The sequence below is a fragment of the Dipteris shenzhenensis genome, chromosome 17 (genome assembly GCF_047967505.1).
Source record: "Dipteris shenzhenensis isolate YYH24624 ecotype China chromosome 17, Dip_SZ_1.0, whole genome shotgun sequence".
NCBI classification, from domain to species: Eukaryota; Viridiplantae; Streptophyta; class Polypodiopsida; order Gleicheniales; family Dipteridaceae; genus Dipteris; species Dipteris shenzhenensis.
In genome coordinates this window covers 7,074,390-7,100,500 of record NC_141612.1, presented here as the reverse complement: position 1 = coordinate 7,100,500, position 26,111 = coordinate 7,074,390, and the positions used below count along the sequence as shown (strand labels likewise).

Sequence of the window (26,111 nt, the reverse complement as noted above, 5' to 3'; positions counted from 1 at the left end):
AGACCGATGAGGCAAAGACCCTACCCCATGGTCATGCAACATACCATCCCAATGATGGATGACATTAGACCGGTGAGGCAAAGAACCTACCCCATGAATCCCAAATAGTGACAAGCGTGAGGGAGAAAATACTAAAACTCATTGACGCAGGATTCATTTATGAGATCGAACACACAAACTGGGTGTCCGCCATTGTCATTGTTCTTAAAAAGAATAGTAAAATCCAAGTATGTGTTGATTTGTAAAAGACAAATGCTGCAACATCAAAAGACCATTATCCGCTGCCCTTTACAGAGCATGCGCTCAAGAGAGTTATGGGAAAGGAGGCTTATAGTTTCCTGGATGGATTCTCTAGGTACAATTAAGTATCCATAGCACTGGTGGATCAACACAAAGTACCATTTGCCATAGAATGGGGAGTATATGCTTCCAACATGATGCCCTTTGGGCTCACCAATGCTCTCGCTACATTCCAGTCCTTAATGATTACAACTATCAAAGAGTACTTGAGGAATTTCTTGGAGGTGTTTTTAGAAGACCTGTGCATACATTCCACGTGGCTTAAGCACCTTAAATACCTCATATTTGTTTTTGAGAGGTGTCACCTCTATCGGATTTCTCTCAACCCTCTCAAATGCCAATTTTTGGTTAAGCATGTGGTTATATCAGGGCCATGTTGTATCCAAGAATGGAATTTCTATAGATTACAAAAAAATCAAACTCAGTTTTGAGCTACCTCCCTCTACTAACACAAAGGGAGTGTAGAGATTTACTGGGAATATGGGCTATTATCGTAAATTTATCTATGACTATGTCAAGACTGCTCACCCTTTGTATAAGCTGTTGATCATATTCAACTGGATGGATGCTTTGCCAAACCTCCTATGAGACCCTCAAACTTGTTTTGGGTTCTGCCATGATCTTGTGAGCAGCACCTTACTGGAATTTAATATTTCATGTGCATATAGATGCCTCCAAGTTTGCAATAGGGTGCGTGTTGGCACATCCTAGCGAGTATAATTTGGACTATCTGATATATTTTGCAAGTCACCAACTTAATGATGCAAAGATGAATTACTTTAAGAGTTTGATTTCACCATAGCTGTATGAAAGGGACGCACCCATTTTATGGCTAATCATATGTCTTAGATTACCAATGGAGAACTTGTAGCACCAGGGGTGGATGATGATCTTCCAAATGCCCCATTATTCCTTGTAGACTTAATACGGAAATGGGCTTATGAGATTGGACATTTCCTGGCCAACTGGTTCCCACAAGACAAAGCCTTAACAAAGACATGGCTCAAAAACTCATCAAGGACATGACATCATACCAATTGATAGCCAACCAGCTCTATCAAATGGGTAAGGATGGCATAATGCACCACTATGTTCACAAGGATGAGTTTGTAGAGGTGGTGGAAGAAGACCATTCGGGTATTGTAGGAGGGCATTTTGCAGGAGAGCTCACGAGCCACAAGGTGCTATAAGTAGGCCTATGGTGGCCCACTCTCTTTGTAGATGGAAGCTGAATTTGTTGCCAGCAAACTTCCATACCTCATAAGAAAGATTATATTCCTCTGATGGGAGTTCTCAATCATAGATCAACCTTGGAGCATTGAATTCATAGGACCAATCAGCCCATGGGCAAAAGGGACACAAGTCCAATATATTATCATGGCTACTGATTATATTACAAAGTGGGCAGAAGCCAAGATGTGCATCAGCTAAATTCATGTATGAAAATGTGATCACAATTTGTCCTCCCACTCAAAATCATGTGTGATCGTGGAGCTCAGTTTATCAATGATACGATTCATATTCTAATGAGTGAGTTCCTTATCGTTCACAGAAAATATACCCCCTACTACCCTAGATAAAATGGCCAAGCCAAGAGCTCTAATAAGACTCTATGCCAACAATGACCTGCACGGTAGAAGCCAATCGTAATGACCAAGAGCACAAACTCACCATGGCACTCTAGGCATATCACACAGTGTACAAAGTCGCGGCCAACTACACGTCCTTTAAGTAGTTATTCCCATGGAATTTATAGTTCCAAGCCCTTGGGGTGGCCATACAAGATAGAATATCAGATGAGGCTATTCCCATGAGGCTAATAGAGCTTCAAAATCTCAACGATGAGATGAGATTAAGAGCAACATATGGCATCAAGGTTGGAAAACTTCAACAACAAAAATGGTTCGACCGCAACCTCGGAAACAAGAACTTTAAGGAAGGCAACCTTGTGCTATTGTAAAGCATAAGAAATACTAAGAGTAAGCTTAAATATCATGGAATGGGTCCATCTCATTGTAAAGCATAAGAAATACTAAGCGTAAGCTTAAACATCATGGAATGTGTCCATATCAAGTTGTGGAAATCACGACGCAAGGGTCATACTGCGTCGCAACCCTTGACAGAGTCAAAATGGATGGCTACATTAACGGGGCTAAGCTTAAACATTACTATGGCCCCCTAACTCTTCAGACACTACAAACCATCCACAAGATAAAGAACTTAAGAAGGAAGTCACCTGCATGAAAAGGCAAGCAATAAAGGAGGCTCAGGCCTACCAATCTAAACTAAAACAATTGGGGCTCATATCAATTTGTAAAGCAGCAGTGGAAGGACTAAATCCTATGGAAGATCTAACTATTGCACCCGCTAGAGTGCATGTGGATTTTCAATTATGTAGGGAGACAATCTACTCTGCTAAAGCCTTTGTGGACCCCGGAGCAAGTCATAATTTGACCTTTGCCAAGAGGTGTGCAACAAACCCTTGACATCTGAGGTAACCCTTGAACCCACCCCTATCATTGTATGTGCTGTAAACAGTTAGAGCACGCCATCCATAGGATATGTGGAGATAACAATATTAGTAAATAACCATAGTGTGGTAAGTAGATGTTATGTAATGCTTGCAAGTGCTGTGGACAAACAAGTGGTCCTTGGCAAGACTTGGTGTTGGGCCATCAATTGCAAAATTGACTAGCATGAACATACAATGACATTGACAAATGATGGTCGCACCTCAGTGGTCTCAATTAGTTAAGGAGTCTTGGAGTCATAGATCTCCTCAACCTACAAGTCCAAGAAAGTGCCCGCCCATGTCAACAAAAGAACCAAAGTCCACCAAGCACAATCGAAGCTCCACCCGTACCACCGTTAATACTCCGGGTGGGATAGAAAGTACCATAACGATGCCTTCCTCCTTAAAGGACAAGACCACCAAGGCACCAAGAGGAAAGGCAAGAAGGACACCACCAGTAGCTATCTCCACGTTATCAATGGTCTCAACCCCTACCTCTCCAAAGTATACCACTAGATTCCTAGAGACATGCTCTAAGCCAATACTCTCCAATCTCTAGTGGGACAACTTTGTCATGCAGCTTCGCTCCCACCCTTACTAGTGGGACAACTTTGTCATGCAGCTTCGCTCCCACCCTTACTTTCTACATCAATTCGCGTGCAAGCTTCTAAACCAAGGAAATCTCAAAGAAGGAGATGCGCAATAAAATCCAAAAAGAAAGGAGTCACCCCAAGTGGATTCCTGAGAGGTTGCTAGAAGCTCAAGGCTACTACAAAAGCAATGACTATATTTGGGTACCTAAGGCTGGTGACATAGCTACTCCACCTTCCTTTGGAACCCCCATGAAGACTAAGCAATCTTTGACGTCATCCAATGACAAAAGCAATAGTAGTTCCAGAAGAACTTGCCTCTAAAATAGAGGTAGTCCCAAAGAACCTATTGCTCACAAATCAAAGGAAAAAGTACCTATAGCAAGGTTTGTACCCTCGTATTCTTATGCTACAAGGGAAAATGTTATAAATGACCATGGCAATCACACAAGAACCTACTCCTAAAAAGGGAGCAGAGATGCAAGAACCTGCTAGAGCAGCAAAGGGAAAGTCAGAGGCCAAGCTAACCAGTGAGCCCCATGGGTTCCCAATAACAATTCCTTAATTGCAACCTCTACTTATGCTTCTACATCAATAGCTAGCATGGTAGCACCACAAGAACCTACTCCTAAAAATGGACTAGTGCCATAAGATCCTACCACTACCCCTAGTTTGCAAGTATTGGCTTCAAGGGCGGCCATCTACACAAGTGACACAGAAGATCGAGTAGTCCCACAAGTTAACTAAGAGCTCAAGTCTATACTGCTACTAGTAGATGCTTGTGCCAGAACCACGCAAGTCTACACTAACAAGTTGACAACACCATTTGTTCACAACTCCAAGGCGCAACTCTCCGCACTCCTTACAGGTGCGTTCAACAAATATGCCACTTGGAGGGAGGCAAGGTACCCTAAACCCCTACAAGTATGATTTTATTGATCATATCACGAGGTCAAGGTGAAAATAAGAGGTCCATGAGGTAGGTGAAAATAGGCAGTCTCAATAACCAAGCCTAGCCATTAGGTGAAAATAGCGCCCTCGGCCAGTTATAGGTCAATGCGAGCACTGCAAGTTTGTATTAAAAGAGTCAACCACCACAAATCAGCTTAGGTGACTAGGGTTTGAGAGTCCCCACACATTCAAATTCTAGGGTCCCTAGATCGCCATATCGCATGCCAAGCCAGCACGGCACTTTGGTCCACAAAAGTTAGTTGAAAGGACAGCACACCTTCCACATGCACTCACAAGTCCATAGGTGAAGTCCAAAAAGGTCCTCAAATCTCTAAACATATAAAAAAAACTCAACTTGTTGCTTTAAGGCTAATGCAATGAGACTACTAACACAGCATGACTCTACCACATCACTCACTGCTTTACACCTAATGCAACAACTTCGGTCTCCCTGTGATGTCCCTTTAATTAAAAAATATAGGATGCTTGGATTTTATATGATTGATTGCAAATTTGGAAGAAATCAATTGATCAAAATTCAAGGAAATATAAGATTCATGTTGAGAAGCATGGATAATATTTGCATCAAAGTCCACCTCATCATCTTTGTTTCAAAATCAAGTATAATCACTTTGATCATGAATTCATGTGGTAAGCATTGATAATATTTGCATCAAAGTCCACCTCTTTATCTTTGATCATGGATTTATTTCAAAACTATATCACTTCTCATAACCACTCATGTAAAATTTTATTTCAAACCAAGTACAATCACTTTTCATAAACCACTCGTGTAAATTCTTTTCATATTAAAAACATTTAGGTGGCAATTCAACAACATTCAATGCATAATATAGGTATGCAAATCACACAAAAACTATCGAAACATGTGAACTTCCGCGAAGCACTGCAACTCAACCAATTTGGGCGTTTGTGCACCTGTGTTGGCTGCCCGCGCTCGAATCCCTTGAGACCCCTGCTACGCATCAGCGTAGGTGTCTCTTGTAGATGGCCGTGTGTGTCTAAGCTTTTTTTAAAAACATGTGAACTTCCAGCTAAATTAGGAGGTTCACACACCGCTAAAGGGAGCCCAACCACACCCCAACGTGTGGGCACCCAAAAAGACTCCTACGGAGTTTGAAATGGGCGCACCCCATTATACACCGGCTACCCATCGTGGGTTTTACAAAATTGAGTGTCCAACCATGGGCAACCCCTTAGCACACTGCCCAACGGATTTGCAAATGATGAGCGAGACCCAGTAATTGGTGGTGGCCATTGTTGGGGGTAGACAAGCTTGACTGCGCTTGGGGAGGGCAGGACCGGAAGTGGTGTGTGTAACTAGATGCCCGCCCATCGGTAAAAAACTCGCCTACTAGTAGGGGCTGAAGTTATGCCATGTAGCAAGTAGGTGCGAGCTAGGGCTTATCCTTGTCCACCGTGGCATTAGCTTGTGTTGGCAATTGTGCTCCTCCCAATCGCTCAATTTCCAATTAGCTAGGGAGCAGCCAGCACCCCCAAGGAATTGTGCGTACGACGATCGACAGTGTCGAAAAAGAGCGCTTGCTGCAATAGCCTGAAATCATATTCGGAACTTGAGAAGCTGCTGCCATAGAATAACAGTAGAGTTTAATGAAGCAAGACACTTCTGTCTTTTGGACTACTGTGAAGAAGAAGTTGTTCTCCTGCAGAGTGGACGTGAATGGAAATAATTCCATTAGCTGATAAAGGCACATCTTCACTTCTTTAATACTTTGTGGGCTGAGTACACGCGCTTCTTATCTACAATGAACCTGCTGGAAGCTAGTCGCCTCAGCTTATTTCACAATCTCAGGTGGCTGTTTACTTTCTAAACGCTCATATTTGGATAAGCTCTATTCCTAAATAGGTGCAAGCTGTGTGGACTGGGTGTGCGACATACTCTGTGGTTTTTTCTTCTGTCACATGTATGGCGCCGAACTGCATACGGGATTTGTGCTTAGCTTGCTTCACATTGGTTTTGTTTTCAGCTTCTGTCCGAAATCTGTTTCTTCTCCAGAGCAAGATCATGCAAAAAGTGGCAGGACATTGTTTGCGGAGCGTGCTTTATTAGCACATAGCCCCTTCGCTTGTCACAGAAACAGTACAGTCATGACGGTGAGTGATAAAGAAACTCAACGTGATCAATCTGCCAGTCTCGACACTGAGGCCGTCCAAATTCCAGTAAGGGCCTTGAAGTTGCCAAAATCCAGGAAACCTGAGGCAGATCCACATACGGGCTGGTGTAAAATGATGGTGGAAATCAAGGAGCGTGGCTCTGCTGTGCCAGTACTCCGAGTCTACAGGAAGGCAGGAAAGTTATCAAAGGAGACCGTAGTGGGCACCCTAATGAGGTTTAAACAGTTGAAAGAGTGGAGGTTTATCACAGAGGTGAGTAACAATTATTAGAAAATGAGTTTTTTCATGTAGTTGGTTGCTAAGGTCATCATCACCTGCCCTTATACCCTTTCTCTCAGCTTCTACACTGACTTCTCTGCAAGCTACAACTCTAGCTTTTGGCTTCATTAACAGTAGGGTAGTGTTTCTGTTTTAGGTTTAGAGTTAGGTTTAGGTCCAGCCTAGAATAGGAGCCCTTCTGGGCCCCCTCAGGGCTGGAACAAGTGAAGAAATGGGAGGGGAAGGGCTGCCTTTATAGGCTACCCTGCACCCCTCCCTAGGCTGCCATTTATGGGGCCTAGGGCTGCCTTTTATGGGGTCAAGGGACCAGCCAACCAGCCAGGAAAACCGACTGACAAGTCGGCCATCTTGGTTGGCTCAGCCCTTCCAGTCCTATAAATAGGGGGCCTCCAGGCCCCCATTTATCATTCAGTTCCCCCACTCCTTCAGCCTTCTACAGCTCCTCTCCAGCCCCCTCTGAACAGCCTGATACTCACCCACAGTGGCCCTCTGACCAGCCTCAGCCTTTGGCATCAGTTCAGCCCTTTGGGAAGGTGTTCTTGCAGCGTATCAGACGGGGAGTCAGGACAGCAAAATGGAGTAAGGTTTGGGGTCTGTTTCAGCAGCTCTTTTCCCATTCTCTATTTACCCTCATCTCCTTTCTCTCTCTATGGTGTATAACGATAATTCCTCGCTAAAGGTTTAGAGAAGGTCTTGCTGTGAATTACACGATGAGATTACCGTTGCATGTTACATGTGTTAGAAATGAACCCAACAGAGGGTACACACAGCGTAAGACTTATAGTAATGCCCAAGAGCTCTCACAGTGTGTGTGGGGTGTGGAATTACAAACTTCTTTACTTAATGTGCGTCACATAGATTAGATGTGCAGACTCATCAATAGACAATGAACCAGCTAGATAGAGAAACCACCAAAACATATTTCCGTCCAAAACTATGGACACAATACAAAAGAGATATAGATCCAAAGTCCCACCAATGGTGTGGTCCTCTGATCTTACCACAAGGTCCTCCTCCTATCAGCTGGCTATCTCTAGACTCGAGCCTGTGTGCTCCACCTCGAGCGTCTGTAGACTTTCCGTCCAGTGTGTTCTTCTCCACCTTACTGCTTGTGAATCAGCCTAGGTGGACAGCCCCTGCCAAGCTTTGTCTGCAGCACACAGGTCCCTGTTCCACTGCTCCAACCTGCTTGTGAATGGCTGCTCCGGAAGGTATGATGATTTCAGCACCTTGCTGCCCTAGAAGACAGCCAAGGTCCAGCCTCTCCCTAGAGCTAAGTCTGCAGCACCTGTTGCACTCTCTCACCTCCTGTAGATAGGCCGAGAGAGTAGACTTCCTGCCGCTCCTTTCTGCCTTGGAACTGCTGGCTGCTGGATAATGAAATGAGGCAAGTGCCTCTCCTTTTATAGGCCTCAAGGCCCTTTCAAATGGACCGACCAGCCAGCCCTAAATGGGCCGACTGGACAGACCTGGTTGGCTGGCCCAACCAACCTGGTTGGCTCAGCCCAACCAGCCCTATATAAGGGCCCTAGCCAGGCCCTTTTTGGGCTGCTGCTAGGCTCCCCTTTGCTGCTGCTGGAGACCCCGCTGCAGGCTGTATACCTGCCCATAGACCCCCACTATGCTGCGCTATTTCTTGGCTCCCTGATCTGCCCACACGTGTGTGCCTCAGCTCCGTACTGTTCCGTACTGTTTCTGACGTCATCCGTGAGCTCATGGCCTCTTCTCTTGCGTCCCTACTGCTGTCCTCTGCTCCGCCTTATGCTCCTGCAGGTCAGCCAGGTACCCTCCTTCCTTGGGAAACCCCACCAACCATGAATGCTCCAGATCTGTCCCAAATCCACACATCTAGCTATTCTCTCTTTGGGCACATCTTGCCCTAGGTCTCCCTCCCCCACGCTCTCCTCATTTGGGGGCTTACAGATGGGGAGGTGACCTTTCCAACACCCCCTCTCACCGACACATCCAGGTCCAATGCCAACACGTCGATGAAGATGCTCCAGTAACTCCCTAGTCGTAGTCCTCTGGAACTTTTTGATGTCGAAATCTTTTCCTGGCTTTTCATCCAGTGGCTCCTGCTCCACCAGGTCTAGTTTCGCTTCCGCTTCTGCACACCATCCTGGTACACAAGTCCATCTTTGGTAGCACCTCATGGCACCACCTCCTTCAGTCACGTTCCCGCCTTTGAACTCGAGCAATTTAGCCGTCACAATCTTCCAGTTGTCCCAGCCATTGATTGGAAAAAGCATATTTACCAGTTCAAGATGAACGGGGTAGAATATGTTTTGCGAGGTGAAAAGGATTTACCTCGAGGACCATTGATTTCAGCCATGGAAATTCGGAAGACTCCGAAAGAGTTTCTGTGTCTGTGTATAGCATCGGTAGAGTCGATTGATGATGCATCGGCTAGCACTAAGGCTACCCAAGATGGGGAAATGGCCGAGTTGGCTAAAGAGATATCGGAGAAGTTCTCTGATTGTTTTAGGAATGAGTTACCTTATGGGTTACCTCCAGAGCGGAATGTTCAGCATAAAATTGAAATTATCCCGAGGGCAGAACCTGTAAATAGACCTCCCTATAGATTAAGCTTTACAGAAGAAGCTGAGGTGCTCTGTACTGTTCTGATATCATCCGTGAGCTCATGGCCTCTTCTCTTGGGTCCCTACTGCTGTCCTGTGCTCCGCCTTATGCTCCTGCAGATCAGCCAGGTACCGTCCTTCCTTGGGATACCCCACCAACCATGAATGCTCCAGATCTGTCCCAGATCCACACATCAGGTATTCTCTATTTGGGCACATCCTGCCCTAGGTCTCCCCCCCCCACACTCTCCTCCTTTGGGGGCTTACAGATGGGGAGGTGACCTTTCCAACAACATGAACGAGCCACTATCAAAGTACCAAACAACATTTGAAGTTTCACCCCTGTTGAGTGATGCAACTTCTTGTCTAGAATCCTACCTGCACACAAGAAAACCCCATTCTTCAGCCACAAGGTTGGGGCTAGCCGCTATTTGCATTGGAATGGCTGGATTCTGGAATTTGTAATCAAAGTGTCAAACTCTCCCCTCTTTTCCTTTGCAATTCTTTAATTACATTCACTAATGAACTACCTCGATTTTTTGTAGTAAGGGTATTTGCCCTTCTAGCTTATATGTAAGCAGTCATGCAGAAATACAGCAGCTAGAAGCTGAAAAACAAGCCATCTCATTGCAGCAGCAAGAAGAAGAATAATTGAGGTGATAAGACATTGCTTTCCTAAAATCCTAGCCTAGTCAACCCATGGGGCGAAGTCAAGTTATCAAGGTTGACTTTATCCAAATGACCTAATAATACTAGTGTGCTAGCACATTAACTAACACTAGCATACAACACCATACCAGGGGCTAACCTATCAACCCCCCTCCATGGTATGGATGAAGTACTTTGGAAACATCTCAGAGATACTTGGAACTCATGCCATGGTTGCACATGTTCATCCAAATGGATATAGCAACCTAATGAGTGACTATCATGAGATTGAAACTGCACTATGTTGTGTTTTCAGAGGATGAGTTTGGGCATGTTTCTGGATTCATCTAGATATATGCTTCTACCGTATTAGTGGACATGCAAATTCCACCTTGCGAAGTTTTCGTCCATGTTGCGGCCTATTAGTATTGCGATAATTCTTTTTATCTTAAGTGGTGCATTGCCCTATTAGCTAGATTTAGATGCTCGTCTAGGAGATACTAAAATGAAATCGTATAGTCTTCACAAGTAGTTGCAGCTTGAATGAAGAGATTTTGGGCTACTTTTTTATTACACTTTCGGCCTCATAGGATGAGGTAGCAACTGTTGTTTCTTGCTTACCCAAGAAATGCATAAGTGACCAAAAAAGAAACCATTACCACTGGTTGACTGCCAGGTATCAAAATTACCAGCCCAATCCGAATCGATGTAGAGCATGTAAGTGATAGTCACCCCCCTTGGGAAAGAGCAAACAAGAGACGGGATGTACTGCAAATATCGGAACACAGCTTCACAGCTTGCCAATGTGAAGTGTTTGGGCTGTGCATAAACCTGCTCAGCTGGGACATTGCATATTGAATGTCAAGACATGTGCTGCATAAATAAATGAGGCATCCCAGAGCGGGGCTGTAAACAAAGGCGTCAAAAGGGTCACTGGCATCGTGAATGGACAGCTTAAGCCCCAGCTCCATAGGAGTAGAGGTGGGCTTGCAATTTTGAAATCTAAACCGCTCCGGGAGAGCTTACCAATATACTTGGACTGCAACAGCCCAATACCTCTATCATCCTGTATAAGCTGCAGTGAAGCAACCCCAGATTTGACATCTTAAATGTTTACTATAATCCAGCCTTAAAGGCTGCAATTTTGCAGCATTAGTACCAGTGAGCAGCATGTCATTGTCATGGAGAACAATGATGGGCAAATCCCTCTCTTCCTTCCTTACTTAGAGGGTGCTTTAATGTGCACTATTCTGCAATCCCTGGCTTGTCAAAAAGGCATATATCTTTGCATTCCAAGCACGAGGAGCTTGCTTCAGACCATACAAGGCCTTTCTGAGCTTGCATACATTGTCTTCCTTGCCAGGTTTGACAAAATCCAAACGGCTGTGAAACATGGACCTCTTGAAGGTCCCCATTCAAGAATGCAGTTTTGATGTCCAGCTCATGGATCTTCCATCTATGAAATGTGGCCAAGGCAACCACACACATAACAATGGTCATACGAGAAGTGGGGCAAAGGTCTCATCATAATCTATGCATTTCTGTTGTGCATAGCCCTTTGCCACGAGGCGAGCTTTGTACCTGTCTATGTAACTATCTGATTTTCTTTTGAGCTTGTACACACTTTGTGCCAATAGCCTTCTTGCCGGCAGGCAAGTCCACCAACTCCCAAGTGTGGTTTTTCTTAATGGATCCAACCTACGCTTGCATTGCCTTCATCCAACGCACATTATATTGTGCATCATCAAAACAGTCTGGCTCCTCTGCCGCAAGTATGTTGCTGACCCAAGTAGACTCACAGTAGTGTCTCTAGTGTCACTCCGTGTATGGCTAGAAAGTGGTGCAGAAAGCTAACTTTCATGTGCAATTGCGTCATCAATCTCTTGCTGAGAAACAGGATCAGCCATAGGCTGAACTAAGGCATCACCCATTAGTATCTTGCTGCAAATTCTGATATTCCAATGGCACGCCAGGTGCAACATTAAAGGAAATGGGCAGCAGCCCGTCAGAGGCTCCAGAAGGACCTTGATTTTTGTCAAAACCAGCAAAGGGTAGGTCTGTATTTTCAGCCCAAATAATATGACTTTCTGGTAGAAATTAACCAACAAAGGGTACGCACAGCAGAAGAATGATAGAATAACCCTGGATTCATCTAGGTATATAGCCCAGGAGCTCTTACAGTGGTGGTGTGGGTGGAATCACAAACTTCCTTAATGTATTTCACATATACGTGCAGATCAGTAAATAGACAATGCTCAGGAGAGATATAGGACCAACAAAATATTTCTGTCTAATGGACAAAATACAACAGAGGGCCAAAGTCCCACCAAATCGTGGTCCTTTGCCCTCACCAAGAGATGCTGCCTTACTACCTCTGGGACACTCCTAGATCCCTGAGTCCGCTTGCTCCCTGATGAGTGTATTAGACCTTAGTCTCCGTGTCTGATCCCCTGCACCTTGCTGCCCTAAGTGTCAGCCTAGGTGTGCAGCCCTTCTTCAAGCTTTGTCTGCACTTACACAGGCACCCTTGGTCCTCCTGGATGTAGGCCCCAAGTCTGCTGCTCCTCTGCTCCAAATCTGCTTCTTGAAGGCTGCCCTGGTGGATATGTTACGAGGCCCCAAGGGGGTCCTTTTATAGTGTCTGGTAGCCCCCTATCTGTACCGGCCAAGCATGGCCATAATGGCCGATTGCTGCAGGTCCTTTAACTGACCCACCAGTCCTTTTAAGGGGCTTGGGGACCCTCTGTGGGGCTGTGTGCTGGGCGACCTGGTTTGCCAGCCGACCAGCCAGCCTCAGCTCTATTCAAGGGCAGGGGACTGCCCCTTTGCAGCCCTCATTTCAGGAGCCACCGTGTGCCCTCTGCTGGTCCTGTTGCAGGTTATAACCCTGTTAGAAATCGACCAACAGAGGGTACGCACAGCGGAAGACTGATAGAATTTCCCAGGAGCTCACACAGTGTGGGATGGGGTGTGGAATCACAAAATTCTTAAACTTATATGCATAGGATAGATGTGCAGACTCATCAATAGACAATGAACCAGCTAGATATAGAAGACACCAAAATAATATATTTCCGTCCAAAGCTATGGACACAATACAAAAGAGATAGATCCAGAGTCCCACCAATGGTGTAGTCCTCTGATCTTACCACAAGGTACTTCTCCTATCTGCCGGCTATCTCTAGACTCGAGCCTGCATGCTCCACCTCAAGCGTAAGTTGGCTTTGCATCCAAAGATCTCAGCACCTTGCTGCCCTAGTAGACAGCCTAGGCTTCAGCCCCAAGTGAGCTCAGTCTGCAGCAACTCTGGCCCTGCTTTGCCTCCTGGATGTAGGCCCAAAGATCAGGCTTCTGCTGCTCCTATGTTTGCTGACTTGCTGGATGAATTGTGAGGGCACAATGGCCCCTTTTTATAGCCCCCAAGGGGCTGGAAATCCCACCGACCAGCATCCTCTTCCTAGCCGACTTTCTGCCCCTCCCTTGGCCGACTTTATGCAGGAAGCCTTATATAAGGGCCCTTTGCTGGCCCTCTTGTACTGCTGCCAGGCCCCACCCTTGGGCACATCTATGGCCAGGTGGCTGGCCCACCATAGCCTACACCTCTGCCCCTTTTTCTGCACCTGTGGCAGGCCTTGTTGCAGGCCATACACCTGCCCACAGTCCCCGCCAAACAGCTTGCCAACAGTCTGTACTGCCACGTGTCACTACGCTTTTGTTCCAGGCTGGAGATGCTGCGCAGATCTGCTCTGTCCTGTCCTTGACAGTCTTCTGGCCATTCTCTGCCAGATCTGCCCTCCAAGCAAGCTTCCTTCAGCCAGGTATTCTCCTCTCTTTTGATGTGAGGTGCTGCCCATGTGGCAGCCTCTTCTCTTTCTTTCTCTGGGCATCTTCTGCCCTAGGTCTCCCTCCCCCACGCTCTCCTCATATGGGGGCTTATAGATGGGGAGGTGACGTTTCCAACAAATTCTGCCCACACACCTCGCCAAAAGTGCACCTTTCTCTTGGGATAACCTCACCATATTGTGCCCCCTGGGATAACCCTGCCCTGTTTGCTGTGACGTGTTGCCATGTTGCGCCCCCTGGGATAACCCTGCCCTGTTTGCTGTGACATGTTGCCTGTGCCCCCCTCTCTCTCTTTTCTCTTGGCAAGATGCCCATGTGGCAGGTCTTGCCCTAGGTCTCCCTCCCCCATTCTCTCCTCATTTGGGGGCTTATAGATGGGGAGGTGACCTTTCCAACACTTTTTGGTCACGGGATTATAGAGTCTATACCCCTTGATTTCACTGCTGTAGCCAATAAAAATGCACCTTTCTGCCTTGTCATCAAGTTTGCCAGGCAATCCCTATAAAGAGGGCTGCACCCTTGCCCTCCAACCCGACTAGAAGACCTCTAGGGCCGTTTGCCTTAGGCCCTCCGCAAGGGCTGCACCCAGCCCTACATAAGGGGACTGCTCCCCCTCCTTATGCCCCGACCAGCAGGCCTCAGCTGATAAAGGGCTCATAAGAGCTGTGGCTGCTGCACACACATGGCCACGCAAGCCTCCCTGGCTGACCAACAAGATGCACCTCCACGATGGCTGCCATGCCACAACAAATGGACAAGGGGCCCTGGATGGCTACGCAACCCACTGCATGTTGCCCTACCCTACAGTGCCCTCACGGGGAGCGGGCACATCCACAAGCAAAGGCCCTCTCTTTGAACCCTAACCTAACCTATCTTTGGCCGTGCACACCCATAACAAAGCCCTATCTCTAGAGTGACATCAGGACATGTTGACCTCCAACACCTCCTCTTAGCTCCTAGATGGAACACTGGTGTTTGGGAACTGGGTGTTGCCACTGGAACAATTGGAAGAATTCATTGTGTGATGCTTCATCACTAAAGACCATCAACTTTTGGATGAAACACTAGCACTAGGGAGCTAAGTGTGTCGTTGGAACAATTGGAGGAATCCATTGTGTGAGGCTCCATCGTTGAAGACCGCCAGAGGTACTGTTGAAAGAAGTCCCCCTCTTGGCATGAACTAGGTGTGTCGTTGGAACAATGGCACCAGGGAGCTAGGTGTGTTGTTGGAACAATTGGAGGAATCCATCGCATCAGACCGTCAGCTCATAGATGGAACATTGGCGCCAGGGAGCTGGTGTGTCGTTGGAACAATTGGAGCAATCCATCGTGTGGTGCTCCATCGCTGAAGACCGTCACAGGTACTGTCGAAAGAAGCCCCCTCCTGGCATGAATTGCCTCAACGCGATCACTTGAAACCTGGTACTGCTGCTTCCAGGCCATAGGTGCTAGATACACTCCTAGTCCGGTATTGGTACAATAAATCATTTGGTATAACAATCCAATTGCTGGTTTTGGTACATCAAGAAAAGGTACCGAAACAAAAATCCAACTGATACTGCTCCCGATGCAAGGTCTGCTTCCCTGCATAGGCACCTATATCTCAGAGCTATACAACCCCCTCATGTCCCCAAATTGATGAACCTTAGTGGTCCAATAAGAATGGGCATATAACAGCTCACTAGGATCAATCAACTGTGTCTGGATTCCCGCACTAGCAATCTTCTGACCGATCCGGATTTCCAGCAGCTCATTAAACAATAGCTATAGAGGTGATGCGTGAAAGCCTGCCTCAATCAGAGATTCCATCGCCAGTGCACTTGTCCGGCAAGTACCGCTGCTACAAACAAGCAACCAATCCTCCATCTGGATCCAGAAAGCTTGCTGGCAGTGCATCCTGTCGCGTGCTACTAGAAGGCAAGATTAAACAATATAGTGGCGATAACACCATCCTGTCGGCTACTGGTCCCCTTACTGCTCCTTTGAGGACACTGCTGCCAATAATGACCTTTTTGGCCATATCGGTTACATGTACGTGACGCCCTGAGTGCTTCCTGTTCCTCAGTTGTCAATTGCTTCCGACCTTTCTATTCAACTGGCAAAGCCTCAGGTTGACTCTTATAGGTACAATCTATAAATCTCTCCTCTTGGTCAAGCACCATTGGGACCAGTTCCTCCAAGGTCAACACATTCATCCTTCCATTGGTTATCAAGGACGAATAGAAGGCACCATACTAAGAGGATAGCTAGGACAGTAGAGTTATGGCCATGCCCTTGGAAAATATCAGCTTCCTTGCTTGGAGGATCTCGTGTTGAAGTTCCTTTAACTTGTTGATATGCTCCCTCATGGATGAAGACTTCTTGGGATCCAAGAATTGCATCTGGACTTCCTCTGGAAAACCCTCTCCATGGGAGAGGTTCGATTATTCAAGGACGCCAAGTGCTCCCAGATACTCTTGGCCACCATCATGTGCTTCATGTGATGAATCACCTGGTGAGTACAGTCCCTTGCATTGACTCGGTCCCAGAGTTGAGACAAGCTCTCGGCCTCCCTCTGCTCTAGGACTGGAAACTCCCACCAAAATGAAGTCCTCTAGATCATATGACTGTAGCACAAACTCCATCATGACCTACTAAACACCGTAATTGAGTCCATCCAATGGACAAACGATTGGGAAGGTGGGAACTCTTTTCCTCGCTCTCTACCATCTCAAACAGGGTTGCCATTTCAGAGTGAGGAGGGAATGAATCTGAGAAAAGAGGGTGGATGGGATAGAAGGAGAGAAGGGCATGGACGGAAAGAAGTCTTTCTTGAAAGGCTCTGCAGCACCCTTTTTGTCTTTCCCACCTGCATATGCATTTCCGGAACCATTGTCTCGGTTGAGATTTCTTGTTGTCCTTGGCTGAAAAAGCATGTCCCCACTATGAATGGTGCGTTGCCCTATCAGCTAGATTTAGATTTAGAAGCTCGTTTGGGAGAGACTAAAATGAAATCGTTTAGACTTCACAAGCAGTTGTAGCTTGAATGAAGAGATTTGGACTACTTTTTGATTAGCCTTCTCCTTTAGTGCAAGCCTTCGTCATGGCTGAGTTTGCCCTTCACCTTCGGAGTGCCGACAAAAACTCAGTATGAAGACTTTGTATAAATGGATGCTCAAGTATGTGTGGGTGTGTGGATTTGTATGTGTGAGAGCATACTTTTATACTATGGTCTACACCCACTGTTGGGCGTTGATGACGTCAGTGGGGATGTCATAGTAGCTAGTCCCTGCTATGCGTGATGGAGTTTATGGTTTTCAATCTTATGAGTGACTCTCGTGAGATTGAAACTGCACTATGTTGTGTTTTTAGAGGATGAGTTTAGGAATGTTCCTGGATTCATCTAGGTATATGCTTCTACTGTATTAGCGGACATGCAAATTTCACGTTGTGAAGTTTTCATCCAAGTTGCGACCTGTTGGTATTGCGATAATTCTTTCTATCTTAAATGGTGCGTTGCCCTATCAGCTAGATTTAGATTTAGATGCTCGTTTGGGAGAGACTAAAATGAAATCGTTTAGACTTCACAAGTAGTTGTAGCTTGAATGAAGAGATTTGGACTACTTTTTGATTAGCCTTCTCCTTTAGTGCTAGCCTTCGTCATGGCTGAGTTTGCCCTTCACCTCCGGAGTGCCGACAGAAACTCAGTACGAAGACTTTGTATAAATGGATGCTCAAGTATGTGTGGGTGTGTGGATTTGTATGTGTGAGAGCATACTTTTATACTATGGTCTACACCCACTGTTGGGCACTGATGACGTCAGTAGGGATGTCATAGTAGCTAGTCCCTGCTATGCGTGATGGAGTTTATGGTTATCAATCTTATGAGTGACTCTCGTGAGATTGAAACTGCACTATGTTGTGTTTTTAGAGGATGAGTTTGGGAATGTTTCTGGATTCATCTAGGTATATGCTTCTGCCATTTTAGTGGACATGCAAATTTCACATTGTGAGGTTTTTGTCCAAGTTGCGGCCTGCTGGTATTGCGATAATTCTTTCTATCTTAAATGGTGCGTTGCCCTATCAGCTAGATTTAGATTTAGATGCTCGTTTGGGAGAGACTAAAATGAAATCGTTTAGACTTCACAAGCAATTGTAGCTTGAATGAAGAGATTTGGACGACTTTTTGATTAGCCTTCTCCTTTAGTGCTAGCCTTCGTCACGGCTGAGTTTGCCCTTCACCTCCGGAGTGCCGACACAAACTCAATACGAAGACTTTGTATAAATGGATGCTCAAGTATGTGTGGGTGTGTGGATTTGTATGTGTGAGAGCATACTTTTATACTATGGTCTACACCCACTGTTGGGCATTGATGACGTCAGTGGGGATGTCATAGTAGCTAGTCCCTGCTATGCATGATGCAGTTTATGGTTTTCAATCTTATGAGTGACTCTCGTGAGATTGAAATTGCACTATGTTGTGTTTTTAGAGGATGAGTTTGGGAATGTTCCTGGATTCATCTAGGTATATGCTTCTGCCATATTAGCGGACATGCAAATTTCACGTTGTGAAGTTTTCGTCCAAGTTGCGGCCTGCTGGTATTGTGATAATTCTTTCTATCTTAAATGATGCGTTGCCCTATCAACTAGATTTAGATTTAGATGCTCGTTTGGGAGAGACTAAAATGAAATCGTTCAGACTTCACAAGCAGTTGTAGCTTAAATGAAGAGATTTGGACTACTTTTTGATTAGCCTTCTCCTTTAGTGCTAGCCTTCATCATGGCTGAGTTTGCCCTTCACCTCCGGAGTGCCAACAGAAACTCAGTACGAAGACTTTGTATAAATGGATACTCAAGTATGTGTGGGTGTGTGGATTTGTATGTGTGAGAGCATACTTTTATACTATGGTCTACACCCACTGTTGGGCACTGATGACGTCAGTGGGGATGTCATAGTAGCTAGTCCCTGCTATGCGTGATGGAGTTTATGGTTTTCAATCTTATGAGTGACTCTCGTGAGATTGAAACTGCACTATGTTGTGTTTTTAGAGGATGAGTTTGGGAATGTTCGTGGATTCATCTAGGTACATGCTTCTGCCGTATTAGCGGACATGCAAATTTCACGTGGTGAAGTTTTCGTCCAAGTTGCGGCCTGTTGGTATTGCGATAATTCTTTCTATCTTAAATGGTGTGTTGCCCTATCAGCTAGCTTTAGATTTAGATGCTCGTTTGGGAGAGACTAAAATGAAATCGTTTAGACTTCACAAGCAGTTGTAGCTTGAATGAAGAGATTTAGACTACTTTTTGATTAGCCTTCTCCTTTAGTGCTAGCCTTCGTCATGGCTGAGTTTGCCCTTCACCTTCGGAGTGCCGACAGAAACTCAGTACGAAGACTTTGTATAAATGGATGCTCAAGTATGTGTGGGTGTGTGGATTTGTATGTGTGAGAGCATACTTTTATACTATGGTCTACACCCACTGTTGGGCGTTGATGACGTCAGTGGAGATGTCATAGTAGCTAGTCCTTGCTATGCGTGATGGAGTTTATGGTTTTCAATCTTATGAGTGACTCTCGTGAGATTGAAACTGCACTATGTTGTGTTTTTAGAGGATGAGTTTGGGAATGTTCGTGGATTCATCTAGGTATATGCTTCTGTCGTATTAGCGGACATGCAAGTTTCACGTTGTGAGGTTTTCGTCCAAGTTGCGGCCTGCTGGTATTGCGATAATTCTTTCTATCTTAAATGGTGCGTTGCCCTATCAGCTAGATTTAGATTTAGATGCTCGTTTGGGAGAGACTAAAATGAAATCGTTTAGACTTCACAAGCAGTTGTAGCTTGAATGAAGAGATTTGGACTACTTTTTGATTAGCCTTCTCCTTTAGTGCTAGCCTTTGTCATGGTTGAGTTTGCCCTTCACCTCCGGAGTGCCGACAGAAACTCAGTACGAAGACTTTGTATAAATGGATGCTCAAGTATGTATGGGTGTGTGGATTTGTATGTGTGAGAGCATACTTTTATACTATGGTCTACACCCACTATTGGGCGCTGATGACGTCAGTGGGGATGTCATAGTAGCTAGTCCCTGCTATGCGTGATGGAGTTTATGGTTATCAATCTTATGAGTGACTCTCGTGAGATTGAAACGAGGATGAGTTTGGGAATGTTCCTGGATTCATCTAGGTATCTGCACCATAAAACTCCAAAGAGAATAGTTGGTGCCGTCCAACCTATCTTCCTAGGTAAGCATTTGAAAGACATCATTTGGGTTTTATAGTGTCATTTGCAAACAAAAAGAGGCAAAGAAATCTCAGCAAAGTTCACTGCCAAAGCCTATACTAGGCTTGCGGATGCACCTCAAAACTGCAGAAAAGTCTCGTATTGAGATATGTACTGCAATCTTAGAATGCTCTCTCAGAAATCAGCCAATGCTTGGCTCAACAATGCAGAAACCCAACTGACTTTGTGGTTGTGCCCAGCCAAACTCCAACAACTGGGCTGCCCCCAAAAGAACCCAAGAAACAACTCAAAATGACCTTCAAAAATTGTGTGCGCTTCCCTTCAAGTATGCTTGCCTTAGCAAGCAATAAATGACTGATTTTTATCTCTGTTTTGGAAAAAAAACAGCAAGTCCCCAACCGAATAGACTGAAAATCACGCGGAAGCGCAAGGATGGGCTGTCCTTGCATGATACTGCCTGAGACAAGTTCAAAACAGCAAGGTGAAGTCTCTAGAAGCCCCAAAATAGTCCCGAGACTGATGGAACATCTTCAAAACAGTGAAACAGGCTTGAAAAACACTTTGAAATGTGTCTTGCCCTCAAGCAAGCTGCTGATCAGAAAAATCAGTCAAGACATCCTCCAAAAACAGGTCAAAATGCTTGTAGCTTGCCCCATATGCATGCAAATGTGCTCCTCCAGCTGTAGATCCTTCAAGGAGCAGGTTGAGATCACTACTAGCTGAAAAATAGGTCAAAAAAGCTCCAACAGGTGGCAACTTGCTCAAACAGCTGCTTCTCCAAAATTTTCACCACAAATACAGGGAGGCTCCAGGGTCTGAGAAACAGGTAAAATTTTCTTTAATAGGTGGCAACTAGCTGTGAAATGCACTGAAAGTGCTGTGAAATCAGGCGCAATGCTTGTAGGAGGTGTCACCCCCTCCAGAAGTGGTCCTGGTGCTGGCTGAGTTCAAAAACAGCCTGGTGTTTTCCTGACAAATGTGAAGTTCTTCGCAACATAATCGAATTCACAGGACCTAGGAGGCATAGAGAATGGAGGGGGAACCTGCTCTAATACCAAATGTTGGAAATGGAAGCGAGAGAATGCAAGAGAATGGAAGCTAGAATGAAATTGCAGCAACACAAAATGAAGTACAAAGCTAGGGTAGTCATAGAGAGAAAACTTTCGGATGGATTCTAACTAGAGTCAAAAGATGTGTATTGACTACAAACTCAACCTCTAACTGAGGTAAGGGGTAACACCCTTAATAAAGTAAAAAAGTGCCCCTAGCTCCTTATTACATAACATTGGTCATTGTCTTTTTTTTTCCTTTTTTTTTGGACAATTTTAAATGCAAGATCTGCGACTGTTGTATTATTTAGGAATTTAGTTTATAAAGTCAGAAGAGTGCATTGTCTTGAAACAGTCCAAGTAAATACAAGGGATATTATACAGGTTCAAAATTCAGAATTTGAAGTTGGGCTTAAGCTGTCACTGCATGAATACCAATATGAACCTTTTGATGCCACTCTATACAATCAGGCTGTTGGATGTCTCATTTAACTATTTTAGACATGTCCTCACATTTACTTCGGTGTGTCACAAGACCTCCAATTAATATGAAGTCCAGCCCATTTTCAAATACTTGCAGGGTACCCAACATATTGAATTGTTCTATGTCAAGGGAGGTGTTCTTCAGTTTCATACATTCAGTAATTCAGATTGGGAAGGTAACTATGATAGTAGGCAGCCACAAGCGGAAACTGTTTCTTTCTTGGCAGCCCGTGCATACCTTGGTTTTGCAAGAAGCAACCCAATGTGGCTACCGTCTCTTTGTGAAGTTGAGTACAAGGTAGCCTTCACAACAATAGTTGAGGGTGTATGGATCAAGAGATTGTTGGGGGATCTCCATGGAAGTTTGCAAACTTGCACTCGTATTCTCGTCGATAGTCAAAGTGCTATTGCAGGAGTACGAAATCCTGTGTTTTCATGCTTGCACAAAACACATTGAGATACACTATCACTATGTTAGAGAGAGATTAATGTAGGAGAGATCAGCCTAATCTATTGTCCACATATGATAATGTTGCAAATCTTCTTCACTAAGGCGTTATCCAGAGAAAACTTTGAAGCTTTCTGCAAAGCTTTGGGCTTGATTCCTTCTGGTATTTGATCTACTTTCTTGTACATGTTCACACTATCACTACAATCTCATGAGATTGAAACTGCTACGAGGATGAGTTTGGGCATGTTCCTGGACTCATCTAGGTATATGATACCTTGTCTATGGTCAGCGTTCTTTCACAAAGTATAGAGGAAGTGGGTGTGAGTATGCTCTTATTTCAGAATCAAGCTTGGCTTGGTTATGATACTCCATTGCTATCTCATTGAAGTAGATTAGTATTTTTTCGAATGAGCTATGACATGTCTCAAATTTGATATGGGAATATGCACTTGTGAATGGTTTGGTGAGGTCTTCTAGTGTTCATGAGCTTAACAGCTCTGAGCCCTCCTCTCTCTGATGAAACAGGAGAGTGAAATCTCTTCTCTCCCACTTTACAGAGCTGGGCATGCACAAAGCACGTAGTTTCTCATCTAGAGGATGAGTTTGGGCATGTTCCTGGACTCATCTAGGTATATGCACGAAGCACATACTTCCTCACCTATGCCTCAATTTTCCTTTTTCCCAGCCTTTGTACCTTGTCCTTTACATTTTTTCCCTTCCCCTTACCAATCTTCTCTGTGTATAACCCCAAACACCTTTTGTTTCACCTTTTCCATGGCATCCCTCCATGTGGAGATACGAATGAGATGCTCAACAAATGATCCAAACTGATTCAGATACCAAATAGATTTGTTATTCTTGCGTGCATGTGTGTGCATGGGGCATGCCAACATGTGGTTGTGTGCATGCAGGTGTGCGTGTTTTGTGCTCGCAGAGAAGGGGAAGGGCACCCACAGGGGGTGGGTTATAACTAAGTGATTGCAAAGAAATTTGTGCAGAAGCAGCATTTTGGGGTGGTGGATGAGACGGTGTTGGTTTGGAACAGCACTATGAGGGGGGGGGTCTCCTAGTCTTTATGTTTGGTATGTGTTTGAGCTAGATTGCCATGGTGGGGTAATGATGGTAGAACAGACTTGAGAGAATTGTGCCCTTTTCCAGAGAAATTAACACAATATTCCCATTATTTGATATTTTTGCAATTCTCGACAAGGATATCCCCAATAAATAGTTGGATTTTGCAATCTCCAGTTTCAGGGTCCATTCATACGTTCAGTCCATTCATACATTCTTGCATCCAGCTTTTTTCTAAATTGACTATCTGGAGGAAAAGGCTGCTGTTTATTTTTCTTTATAAGCTGGTACTGATTCTTAAGAATTTACACTGCCCTTCTGTAGATTATTGAGTGGCTGCGGCAGCAGAGCTGGTGGACATTCAATGAGTTGGATTACAATCTTCTCATAGTTGCTTATGGAAAGTTGGGTGAACCTGAGAAAGTTGAGAGAGCCATACAAAGCATGAAGAAGTCTGGCTTCTCACCAAACGTTGCATCATATACTTCTCTCATTGAAGCATATGGGCAGAAGGAACTTTTCAGTAAAGCAGAGGACATATTTAAAAAAATGTTGCAAGAAGGCCCTGCACCTACAGCACTGACATACCAAACATTAATTAAGTCATTTGTGAAGGTAATGTAATTGGTCACCAGCTTCCCATATCAGCCTCATTCATTTGTCATTTGTTGGAGGCATATAATGTTCTCGCTTTTGAAGCAATGAAGAAAGTCTAAACAGCTGAATGGTTTCCTTTGGAACCTAGGGAGAAAAATTTGAAGATGCTGAGCGAATATTCAATAGTTTGGGTGTGGAAACTGGTACTATTAAACCAGACCAGAAGCTTTATAATCTGATGATTCATTCTTATGGAAAATCGGGCAAAGTGGAGGAAGCATCTAGATTGGCTCGAAAAATGAAAGCAACGGATGTTCCCTTGTCGGTGGTGACGTTCAACAGCTTACTTGCTTGTCAATCAACTGTGGCAGATACAGAAAGTGTTTTCCGTCAGGTACCAACTGTTGAGATAAATGATTGACGTTTAGTAAGACTCTTATTTCCTGCACTTGTATAATAAAGTGATGTTCTGGATATGAATTTTAGAGCTGCTTGGACAAGGGGTGTTCCATTATTTTTTTGTGTCTTGTCATCCCAAACCTTATATTGCAGCGTAACAATGTATGAGTTCATAGCACGTTTTTGTCTTTCATGTTTTTGTTTGTTTGTTAATGGGTTCCCCTGGAAGCATATGGCCTTATTTGCAGAGTCCTCCCTGTGTTGGAGGTAGTTTTTGTGTGCGTGAGCGCATGCTTGTAGGTGGGTCTTTGGGGCAGTAGTAGGGTGCTCTGATGTAGAGCTTTCTTCACTTCCCGAGTGCCGGCAGAAACTCAGTGCGAAGACCTTTGTATAAATGGATGCTCAAGTATGTGGGTGTGTGGATTTGTATGTGTGAAACACCCACTGTTGGGCGGTGATGACATCAGTGGGGATGTCATAGCGGCTATCTCTGCTATGTGTGATGGAGTTTATGGTTTCAACCTTACGAGTGACTATCATGAGATTGAAACTGCACTATGTTGTGCTTTTAGAGGATGAGTTTCGGCATGTTCCTGGATTCATCTAGATATATGCTCTGATGTAGAGCTTTCTTGCTATATCTGACAGGTGTTTCCTCATCCCATGCCAGATGCAGCGAGCGAAAATTGAGCCAGATGTATTTAGCTATGCTTCTCGGTTAAGTTCATTTTCAAGAGCTGGAAGAGCTGAGGAGGCACATTATTTCTTCAAGACAATGATTGCATCTGGAATCAAGTACGTGAGGTTAAGATAAGCTTTACAACACTCTTTTTTGGATGTCTCTGCTGGGTGGTGACATTTAATGCTTAATGGAAACGGGATTTGATGCCACCTTGCATGCAGGCCAAATCGCACAGTTTACAATGTACTGTTGGATGCTTTTGCTAATGCCAGAATGGTAAAAGAGGCTGAGTCCCTTATCAACCAAATGAAGCAGGATAGGTAAATTTTTGGTTGTCGCTCGAGGATGAGTTGCTTTATAGCCAGTGGGTGCTGCTCCTAGCATAATTCTTTTCCCTTTTTCCTGCATTGATAAGCTGTTTCATTGTGATGTGCAGATGTAGCCCTGATTTGCACTCCTTCACAACCTTAATGAATGTGTATGTAAATGCATCAAACATGGAAAAAGCGCAGCAAGTGTTTGAGCAGATGAAGATATCAGGTGTAAAGCCTAATATAGTAAGCTATAGTACCTTGATCAAAGGGTATGCTGAAAAAGGGGATTTAGATGGAATGGTCAAGAAGTATGAAGAAATGCAGCGTCAGGGTATAAACCCTAATCAAACAGTCTTCACTATCATGATTCAGGCCTTTGGGAGGCATGATAGTTTAGATAGGGCTATTTCGTGGTTCAAGGAGATGATTGCAGCAGGTCTAGCACCAGATGAAAGGGCGCGGAGCACATTAGTTGCATTGTCCAGAGCTGCAGCTAGAAAGCAAGAGGTTCTGGATCTTCTGGAGAGTGTTGCTTGATGTGATATGTAATTATATGGATGTCTGTTTGAAAAACATAATGAATGGCTTTTCTCGCTTAAGGTACTGTTGGTTATTCAAAGCACTTCATTTTCAAGAGTTGGTGCGTCATGTTTCTGAACTTCTCTTTCCCTTCTTTCCTGCCATTTGAGGATCAGAACTTCTCATTTGTGCAGAGGTGGATTCCATAAAACCAAATGTTGGAACTCTAATAATGTAATGGTGTGTTGGGAACTCTGATAATTAGGTGCCTGAAATCCCTTGCGAGGCTGGCATGAACCAAGGTTGATGAGATGGGAATAAGAATGAGAAGCTCACATCTTAACCTAGTGTGCCGTTCTGACTAGTTGTGATACTGCGTTGTGTTGTCAGTAAAGCTATCCATGATGTTCCTAGGTGTCCCCTGGAAGCTCTGGGCAAACCCCAAGCAAAGTGCACACAGAGTCATAGG

General features: G+C 44.8%; 1 protein-coding gene across 1 annotated transcript; it reads left to right on the top strand.

Annotated features, from left to right (window-relative positions):
- Positions 1–5,709: 5,709 nt before the first annotated feature.
- On the top strand, positions 5,710–25,757 carry LOC147891609 (uncharacterized). Its single transcript, XM_087388467.1, has 7 exons — positions 5,710–6,187; positions 6,363–6,762; positions 23,456–23,746; positions 23,877–24,122; positions 24,798–24,922; positions 25,031–25,129; positions 25,246–25,757. The coding sequence occupies exons 1-7, from the start codon at positions 6,141–6,143 to the stop codon at positions 25,658–25,660; spliced, it is 1,623 nt and encodes a 540-aa protein (XP_087244593.1). The 5' UTR covers positions 5,710–6,140; the 3' UTR covers positions 25,661–25,757.
- The last annotated feature ends 354 nt before the right edge of the window (positions 25,758–26,111 follow it).

Coding starts and splice junctions, on each gene's coding strand:
- LOC147891609 (XM_087388467.1), top strand. CDS start 6,141: ATGAACCTGCTGGAAGCTAGTCGCCTCAGCTTATTTCACAATCTCAG. Junction 23,747..23,876: donor TAATTAAGTCATTTGTGAAG/GTAATGTAATTG, acceptor TTTGGAACCTAG/GGAGAAAAATTTGAAGATGC. Junction 24,123..24,797: donor CAGAAAGTGTTTTCCGTCAG/GTACCAACTGTT, acceptor ATCCCATGCCAG/ATGCAGCGAGCGAAAATTGA.